General features: G+C 36.4%; 2 protein-coding genes across 2 annotated transcripts; one reads left to right on the forward strand and one right to left on the reverse strand.

Moving 5' to 3' along the window:
* Nucleotides 1-3782: 3782 nt before the first annotated feature.
* On the forward strand, nucleotides 3783-6192 carry LOC126594911 (uncharacterized). Its single transcript, XM_050261174.1, has 8 exons — nucleotides 3783-4187; nucleotides 4694-4774; nucleotides 4865-4924; nucleotides 5187-5230; nucleotides 5353-5395; nucleotides 5508-5579; nucleotides 5678-5779; nucleotides 5855-6192. Exons 1-8 carry the CDS (start codon nucleotides 3831-3833, stop codon nucleotides 5972-5974), a joined length of 879 nt encoding a protein of 292 aa, XP_050117131.1. The 5' UTR covers nucleotides 3783-3830; the 3' UTR covers nucleotides 5975-6192.
* On the reverse strand, nucleotides 5991-9557 carry LOC126594912 (choline/ethanolaminephosphotransferase 2-like). Its single transcript, XM_050261175.1, has 7 exons — nucleotides 9460-9557; nucleotides 8776-8986; nucleotides 7153-7216; nucleotides 6765-6823; nucleotides 6599-6657; nucleotides 6399-6432; nucleotides 5991-6291 (listed from the first exon to the last, which is right to left on the reverse strand). The coding sequence occupies exons 2-7, from the start codon at nucleotides 8910-8912 to the stop codon at nucleotides 6174-6176; spliced, it is 471 nt and encodes a 156-aa protein (XP_050117132.1). The 5' UTR covers nucleotides 8913-8986; nucleotides 9460-9557; the 3' UTR covers nucleotides 5991-6173.

The raw sequence follows: 9557 nt of genomic DNA on the forward strand, positions 1-9557 counted from the left end.
CCTCCTGCAGGCATTATTGTGTAGGGAAGTGAATGTTACAGCAAACTCGAGTAAAATCAGTGAAGTTATTTTTTCATAAATTTTTACTGTTACTGCGTGCATTTGTTAATTACGACAGATTTTTCAATATGTTCATAATAAAGAATGATGTGTCATATGTTATTAAGTAGACTAAAGTTTTTTTTTCATGTATTTCTCTATTTGTATAATATCGGGAGCTAGCTCAAATTCCAAAAATAGAATATTTCATGACCTCAGTTAGAAAGTTATCTATCTCACCTTGAGTTTCGACCTTGCGCATTCAAGCCTTGAACAAGGCCTCAAGAAGGGCTGGGCATAGATGTGTATCTATTTGGGATCGATACATGGTATATGTATAATATATGTTTCAGACATGCTGATCAATCTTTGATTAATTGCAGGTTAGGTCATCTCTAATAGAAGGATTCAAAGAACCAGAGAGCTAAAAATAGTCTAAAAACCGTCTCGAACCTAGGGTTAGGCCAAATGACTCGTGGGCCTCACAAAACAAAAAAGGGCCAACTTGTTGGCCCAATCCAACCAGACAGTCTCGGGTCGGGCTGGATTTTGAATGCAACGGTAACTAGCTGACGTTATACTGACATCAGCCAACCGTTATATTTCAATTTTTTTTTACAATTTTAAAAAAAAATTAAAAATTCTATTTTTTTTTCATAACTTCATAAGCCATTAAGCAACATTAAATTACATTAAGTCACATGAAACAACATTAAAAATATTTGTTGTAGTTTTTAAATTTAATTTGTTGTAGTTTTTAAATTTAAATAATAAATTATGTTTGGCCCTTGGTTGGAATGATTTTTGTCACAGGGTTATGTTTGATTTATGACCTTCTAGCCTCTCGGTTGGAGATGGTAAGAAATATGACCCTACAATGTTCATTAAAATATTAATTTTTTAGATAACTATAAGGCTAAAAAGAGTCATTTGACCTTCCTTCGGTTAGAGATGATCTTAATTACTATCAGTGCTTTACCGGACCCACCAAAGCCACTGTTCCCTACACGACATAGATATACAGCCATGCTTCGCACTGCAAGTAAAGTTATTAGATCATAAGTCTAGATCCATCAAGCTTTCCATCTGTTTTGTCAACTTTTTTTCTCTCAAGATTTTCATACCCCTCTCCTTTTTATTGGTGCAAGATTATTTGGTTTTCAATTAATTGATAAATTGTATTAGAGGATAGTGTCACATACCCCACGTTTATAGCGTTTATGCTTGCTCATTGCATTGATGCATTGTCTAGGTTTACTGACTTATGCTGGGTTTTTTGTTTATTATACTGACTCACTTACAAATTGCAGGGAGATGATTTTAACATACCCATCCTTGTTTTAATAATTAAATTAAATAAGTCAAACAATCAGACCACTTAGTACCGTAGTCTAGTAGTATTCATTTTCATTTGTAAGTGAGAGGTCTTAGTTTCGATTCTCGCCAAATGTAAATTTGAATTACATTATTGTTGGTTCATTGTAAGACTAAGCACACTCATTCCCTCATAAATAACCTCGTTTAAAAAAAAGTCAAATGATCAGATTGAATAAATTAAATGAAAATAACGGCTAAAAATAAATTTAAAATGTATGAGATTGTGCCTGGTTAGCCCTCAAAGTCGCAAAGCTAAAACATTGATGATGATGACAACCACGATGGTTGCATCTGTCACATTGTGTGTTTAAAAAAAAAATAACTTGTATGATACGAATTTGTTGTCAATGTAATATTCCGAGGTTAATAAAATAACTCTGGTTCTCAAGAATTTCTAGCTCCCTCATCTGGTTCTTCAACGTCTCCAAACCCTAGTCATCACGAACCCTAGCTGTGGGCTGGGTCTGTGGCAACCTCTTTCCCCCTCCTTCCTCTTCCTATGGTATGTCTCCTTACCTTCTATTGGGTGGCGCTTCCTTACCCCCTACTGGATGGTGCTTGTCCTGAGCAATGTCTCACTATGTTGAGCGTTGTCTCACCGTTGATTTCTTGTTTCGTTTTCCTCTTATTTTCTCAAATCTCCTCGCCCTCCCTCATTTGAGGAAAGGGGTTGCCATCGTCTCTTTATGTTTGTGTTGTTAGAGCACAAACATTAAGATCAAAACTTGGTAGATCACCAACATAAATAGCTCTATGTATTGAGATTCGAGAGAGACTTGGTTAAGGTTGTCTTACTATGACAACTCTCAGATCAAACAGAACTAATATGTGATTGAATAATACGAAAATATAAAAATCTTATACTTTTATGAGAATTGTCTTGTGTGAGATTGTCAACAGCCCACCTAGCATAAATAGAAAAACTTATTTATGCTTAATTAGTGCCGCTTGCACGACAGATTATCGCAAGCACGAATCTAATTATGGAGAGGTTCAATAAAGTTGGTTAAGCTTCAATCTCCATCTGATTAAGTGATCGAAAATGATTTGACATGGAACATGACTTAGCAACAAATCCCTCCCTTTTAGTCCCACCTAAATTTGAAGCACACAAGAAAAAAAAAAAAAAAAAAAAGGAAACAACAAATGTAAACAAATTCATTCGGTCAAATTGCTTGTTTTACTTTTGTTGAACTTAATCCTACACTTGAGTTAAAGAAAAATATACATGCTACTAAGATGTCAAAATAGACCCATATTCTAAACTAATAATGTGAAGTTAAACTTCAATCATATAATATCACGTAATTGTTATTTTTTTCGTTAAAAATGGAACCAGCTGACAGTTTCATTATGGAAATTCATTTTTTCGAATGTCGAAAAGACTCATAAAGGCATCTCAGCCGCTCCCTATTCACATCTCGATTGATTGAATGTAGTTGCTACCCTTTCTAACCAAAACCAATAGCAGAACGAAAATGGAGGTGGAAATAATAGCAAAGATGGCACGCCCAAGGCATGCAGATCCCCGTGCAACGATTGGGACACAAACAATTATTTACCAAAATAATGTTTTGTTTAATTTAATTTAGTAAAACATCATGATGTTTTCCATTCTTCTGCTGCCTTGATTAATAATTTTGTTGTGCTGCAAATTAATGATGTTTTTAAATGTTTTGGGGATCATAAGATTGCTTTTGTTTTGAATATGCTTATCATATCATTAGGTACAAACTTTACCTGCAGATTTTTTCTATAAACATGCTTCTTGTCTGACATGCACTTTCTTTGTCATGTGCTTTTGCCTAAGCTTTTCCTAATAATTCAATGCTTAGCTTCAACGGTTGTGACTTGAAACCAAAATATAAAAATCCCAAATTCGTTTAAGGATTTTTGTTTGGAACTACTTTTAAATGACTGAAAGCGTTTTTGTGAAAATATTTTTGAAAACAATCTTTAGTAAAAATGCAAGCAAGTGTTTTGAAACCAGAAACATTTTCTCTATAAAGAATTTTAATCATTTTAAAAGTATTTCCAACTTTTGCCCTAAGACTACATATCTAATTCATCAAGAATCCATTATTAAGATAAATGTCCAAAAAATTATTTTTTTTTTTTTTTTTAATTTTGATTTCTTTATAAAATCTCTTTAAATTATTAAATCAGTGCAATAAGGTAATGAGTGCATTGATCAAATCATTGGGTGCACCACGCTCTCAGAACCCTTAAAATAAAAATAAAAAACTCACACCAAACCGGACCATCGGCATTTTTGGTACAAAGGCCCACCCCAGTCATTATAACAACATTAAACCAGGCCCAACACTTTGACGGCCCATTAAGCCCAATCTAAATCTCCTCTCCCGCTCTCAAATTTCTTCACTTTCTCTGAGCTCTCTCAGTCGGTGACCTCCATGATTCCTCTGCAAATCCACCACCTCACCCCACGTTTCCTCATTTCCCAAACTACCCCTCTCCACTCCGCTCTCTCCCCCACCTCTCAAGCTGTCAAATTTTCCCTCAAACCCTACCCCTTTTCGTTTTCCCCAATTTTGCTATCCAACCCCACCTGCAAATTTCTGAAGGCCGCAGGGAGCCAAACGTCGTCGCTTTCTAGAAATGAGGAAGAAAGCGCTGGAATCTCAACCGGGCTCGAAGACCTTTCGGCGGACGGCGTCGTTTATAAGAAGACATTAGCGTTGGTGGAGTGCTCCATGTTTGCTGCGCTCACTGGCTTGGTGTACTTCCTCAGCAATTCTCTCGCAATTGAGGTTTGTTAGGTTGAATTGAAATTGGGTTTTTGATAGTTCAGAGAAGAACCCAAGTTAACAGTTTTAATTTTGTAATGTATGATGCTTTTGTTAATGTTCTTGCTTATAAAGTAGCTTGCTTTACATATTTTGTTGGGATTTTTTTTCTTCTTAATTTTCAATTTTAACAGTATAGACACTTAGTTTTGCTGTTAGGATACTTCGCTTCAATCTTTGACTGTGTGCAGAGATATACAAAAACAAGTTTTGAACAATCTGATAGCTATTTTGGTTCTAACTTATAAGTCCTCAAGTTAATTTTTCTATTTTTTTGTTCCTGGTATGAATTTGATGTTTATAACTAGTGTACTCATGTCGGGTTTTGTATGAACTTTGCTGTGATTATCTGTGACGGTTTGCCTGCTAGTGGAGGAAGACCTAAAGGATAAGAACCTAAGAGGCATAGGGCTAGAGAGAGGTTATGCATTCTAGTATAGGTTATCTCAATAATGTTTGTTTTAGTGCAGAATTATTTTGGCTGCTTCTTCTCGCTGCCGATAGTGATCACCTCAATGAGATGGGGCATCGCCACTGGAAGAAAAACTATGGTTTGTGACCATCCATGACCTGCCATGTTTGAAGTGGTTTGGTGTAGTGTTTTGTGTTACATAATTGCAATGGTTTTCTGATCTTGCTAGGTTGCAACAACTATGCTGTTGTTAATCCTGTCTGGTCCGGTGAAAGCCTTAACCTATCTGGTGAGCATGCTGTCTGTCAAGTTGTTCTTGTTATTGTGAATTAGTATGTATAGCAATTTTCTAATTCTTCATGTTTGAACAAGTTGCATCATAGTATTTCATAATCTCTCCTTGCATAAAATAGCTGAGATATTGTCATAATTCTCAAACCATTCCAGATTAGTAGATCCATTCCAATTGATCAAGATGGCCTGGTTTCACCTAAAATTTGGTGAATATCGAATGTTTGCACTTAACCATGCTAATTGATTATCTTGTGCAGCTTAAGCATGGTTTAGTTGGTTTCACAATGGGAAGTTTATGGAGGTATGAAGTGATTCAAATTAGTTTAAGCAGTGGCTAAGGATTACCTTTTTGACATCATAGTTTTATGGTGAGTCTACGTCGTGCTGCTTGGCAATTTTAACTTTTATTTTTTATCTTCTCAGGTCGGGAGCAAACTGGAGTCTTTCAATTTTCTTGTGCACAATTGTAGTGTTTCCTCCCTTGTGCACCGAATTCATGAAATCTGTTGCAAGCAGTGGTTGTCTCTTAACCAGTTAAAAAGCTTTTACTGATGGTAACAGTTTTATTATATGTGCAGGTTCGATCACTGGGTCTTGTAGGGTATGTCCTGATATCGTCGTTCTTGATAAGTGAAAACATACTTGCTTTGGTAATTTACTATCCTTTTAAACCATCCTTTGATATTTGCTTTATGCAGTACCAGTATTTGAGTTCAATGGTTTTGTTCGTGGATCGGTTTGCTTGCAGATCACTATAAACATTCATGCTTCTCTAACATACATATTCACTGCATCTGGCATCTATACAGTCCCGTCAATGAAAGCGATTTATGTCTTATTTGGTACTCTGGTATATCTCTCTCTGCCTCTCTCACGCACACACTCTCTTATATACTGAAGTATTAAGGCTTTATAGTTGTAACAGGTATTGATTAATTGCGGATCCTTCGTGTTCTTGCTACACCTATTATATTCGGTGTTCCTTACGAGGCTTGGGATGAAAGCATCATTAAGATTGCCAAGGTGGCTGGAGAGGGCTATATAATTTGACTTCCCAGAGATTGAATAATTAACAACTCTATAGTACCACATGTTATAGGTCGGGGAAAAAAACCAAAACCGCAACCACAACCGCAACGGTGGTTTCATTTCTTTAAGTGAGACCATGGCGAAGATTCAGTATCATGTATCATCACATTATTCATCATTGTTCATGACTACGTTCCTGTCATGTATACATAAAGCTACGTTTTGTATTGAAAACAGGCAAATGTCGATATCCCCTGTTTGCATTTTGTATCGACAAGAAACCTTCCTTGAGCTGCACCATTCTCGACTTTGCAAGCGCGTCTGAAACGAAAACTGAAAAACGCATAGAGAACTCAGGAAACGGATGCAATGTGAATATTTCTAAATTTCTTGTCGTGTCGTGTAGGAGAAAGAATGAGCACATAATACCCTGTTCTCACCTAAAACAAAAGGTTGTTGTGATCTCATGAACGACTGATGTTGCAAAGTGAAGATAGAGTCGTTGCGTTAAGAAAAGGAGAAAATTCAGCCAAAAGACATGATATCGGCTAATGAAATTCGTAAGTAGACACTATATCCATAAAAATAGTAGCGTGTCATGTATTTCCAATACACGGACCTAAGTAACATATTACTGTACCTGTACCTGTAAATGCACAGTAACCAAGAAGAACCAAGCTCTCATCGACCCAAGGAACTCTGCAAACACAGGAAGTTCAATACATGAGAAACGTCAAGACCATCAACAACACAAGAATAACATTTCCACTTGAAGAGCTCACAACGTAATATCAAATGCAACATACCCGTCGTTCAGTCTAGCCATCAGTGCATTTGCAATGGCAAATGGAAGATACAACAGTGACTGCACAGATTAAAAAATAAGGAAAACTAATGAAAATGGCTTGAAAACTTTGAGTTTTAATGATAAGGACAAAATAAAGGGTAAAGTGAATAGTACCATGATTGACTTTTTAGTGTAAAAATGTGATTTTTCGTTAAAGTGAACAGTACCAGGTGCTTTTCGTTAAAGTTCCCTAAAAAATATTGGACCTAGTATTCTAATGTGGTCTTGAATTACAAAACACAGCTTTCCTTCAACAATGGTAAAGCTGAGAAGAAACAACATGAAACACCCATTAAGCCAATCAAGTGTCTAGAATTAGCATAACATCAGAAAGATGGAAGCAATACCATTGCCAGGGCCAATAGCGTACTTGCTTTCCTTGCTTGAACAACCTTATGAACGTTGGACACACTGCACGCATGCATAAACCAACATAAGGAAAAGTGTCGAATGGCCTTCAACGTACTAAAAGTTTACACATGAACTCTGAGCCTCTAACACATGAATATGCCAAGAGTAGTATGGATAACAATGAATTACAAACTTGAATGTGAGCGTTGGGAGAACAGCAAAAGCTATCATTAGAACCAACACAGTTTTGTATGTTGTGATTTCTGAAGTAAAAACAAGGAATTAAATTTCAGACCAACTGCAATGGCGAAGCAGCCAAAGAAATAGTCATCCACAATAAATATAACCACGGTAATCAGCGCGCATAAATGTCAAAGAGACATTGAGCTCAATATAGATAGGTACTGCAAAATAAATGCAGAAAACATAGCATGCAGTCATGTCTCGCAAAATGTAGATTCCTACATGTGTTTGATGTAAATATCATTTATACGGCATCAACTAAATTAGGCTCGGCCTTACCATTAAGAACGGGGACCCAACTCAGGAAAGGAAAAGACTTTCCAAGTTGTAAAGCCCACCAGAAACTGAAAATGTAAAGAGAGAAAATAAGAGTTTTTAGAGTAATGGTTTACAAGTAACTTCAAGCTGTGCATACAAGTAAAGAGTAGCAGAATGAAATTAGGAGTTTACCAACGAAAGCTGTGAAAAAATGGGACAAATATATCAGCATTAGACCCTCCGTGGGCCCATTAACAACAGCAAGGGTTAGGGTATTGGTAAAGTAACTGGTTCAAAAAAGTCATAAATCAGTAATGCTAACAAACATTCTATTTTATCATATAAAATATTCTATGCAGGGTCATAGAGTTAACAAACTTATACTCCTCTATGTTAACAATCCAAGTTTGTTTCCAAGCCCACACTTCCTGGTGACAAGTTTTTGGATTGCACGGTCATATAACCGTGGGCTCTGATACCATGTTAAATTTTTTTAGATTGACGGGGCTGGGGGGCTCTCTCTAACGACACTTATAGAGTTCCCAACTTTACCATATGCCCAATCTGTCAAGTGTGAGGTTATACCACAAAAGACCTCGGTATTAGTTAGAATAGAGTAATCATATTTAAAGCCACTCTTGTTGACTTCCCCCACTGATGTGGGACTGCCAAAGAAGACATAATCTAGTCTCAGAAAAAAAATGCTACAAATTTTCATTCTTGTAAGTCCACAAATCAACTAAGAGAAGTATTCCATCTCGTAAGCAAAAGATAGCTGCATATTGCTGAGTTTGTAAATTTACATGAAGTCAGCTAAAGATCTCGAGCTCGACGTGCAAACTACAAATGTTTGCTCGTCTATTTGGCAGTTTTCTTAAAATAAATGTATCAAAAGTAGACTATTGACTAACCTAAATCCAAGATAAACCTAGCAGAAACTACTAAAACAGAAAACTTATGCTCCTAAATTCGAGAACAGACGCATGAGCGCGCTAACACCAGAAAACTCATGACTGTAGCCACCAATTAAAGCCAAAGAGAAGAGTACATAAACTGAACTTTAGTCAATCATAACACTCGTAATCAATAGAATCAGAGAAGAAGATTAAGAAACTTACGGCATCCAAAGGGGAAAGATCTTAACGAAGCTACTCCAAAAGGGTTGCAAGACATATTTGGCAACGTAAGAGTGATCCACGCCACTGTACTTGTGTTTATGTAAAGCAGCCACACCATGTGCCCCAATATACCCCATCTCTTCCAAACCAAGCTTCGATTTTTCGTATGGACTCAAAATCCAAATAAGTCTCAGTACAACCAACCTGCTACCTAAATGAACTGAGATAACTCAATACAAGCATCTGAACAAAACCGATCACCGAATACAATCATACATGCTTGTCAACTTGCCCCCAAGATAATCCGGAACAACACAAACCCAAATACTAATTTTTCTGAGATTCAACACATTTAAGCATCTCAACTGGGTAATGCCCAAAATGCAGAAACAATGAAAGATTAGAACCCCGTAGACCTTTATTCCAAAACAGAAAGAAAACATTCAAAGCTCTAAAGTTTGTTAACAAAAATAAGTACCCTAAACTTTGTTAACAAAAATAAGTACCCAAAATTTTGGGGTTCTCCTCTTCCGAAAAAATGGGTGGAAGGAAGGGATGCTAAATATAACGATGCATGGATCTAAATTCAGAAAATAAGTTCCAAATTAGACAAATGAAGCAGATAAGAGAAACGCGAGAAGAACAAAACAAACTGTAAACTTAAATAGATAAATAAGTGTTTACCTGTTCGAGCCTTGAGATCGTTGGTCCAATGGTGAAAACAAAGGCAGAAAAAGAGCCGCTGGCCGAAAACAAAAGAGAAAAGGAGAAAAAGTTGATGC

Source organism: Malus sylvestris, chromosome 13 (assembly GCF_916048215.2).
Source record: "Malus sylvestris chromosome 13, drMalSylv7.2, whole genome shotgun sequence".
Classification (NCBI taxonomy): domain Eukaryota; kingdom Viridiplantae; phylum Streptophyta; class Magnoliopsida; order Rosales; family Rosaceae; genus Malus; species Malus sylvestris.

What these genes read in the sequence shown, in the direction of transcription:
- LOC126594911 (XM_050261174.1), top strand. Translation starts at nt 3,831, where the DNA reads ATGATTCCTCTGCAAATCCACCACCTCACCCCACGTTTCCTCATTTCC. An exon ending in GCAATTCTCTCGCAATTGAG is followed by an intron (nt 4,188 to 4,693) that starts GTTTGTTAGGTT and finishes GTTTTAGTGCAG; the next exon opens with AATTATTTTGGCTGCTTCTT. An exon ending in GTGAAAACATACTTGCTTTG is followed by an intron (nt 5,580 to 5,677) that starts GTAATTTACTAT and finishes GTTTGCTTGCAG; the next exon opens with ATCACTATAAACATTCATGC.
- LOC126594912 (XM_050261175.1), bottom strand. Translation starts at nt 8,912, where the DNA reads ATGGGGTATATTGGGGCACATGGTGTGGCTGCTTTACATAAACACAAG. An exon ending in ATGGCTAGACTGAACGACGG is followed by an intron (nt 6,658 to 6,764) that starts GTATGTTGCATT and finishes CTGTGTTTGCAG; the next exon opens with AGTTCCTTGGGTCGATGAGA. An exon ending in CTGTGCATTTACAGGTACAG is followed by an intron (nt 6,433 to 6,598) that starts GTACAGTAATAT and finishes TTGCAACATCAG; the next exon opens with TCGTTCATGAGATCACAACA.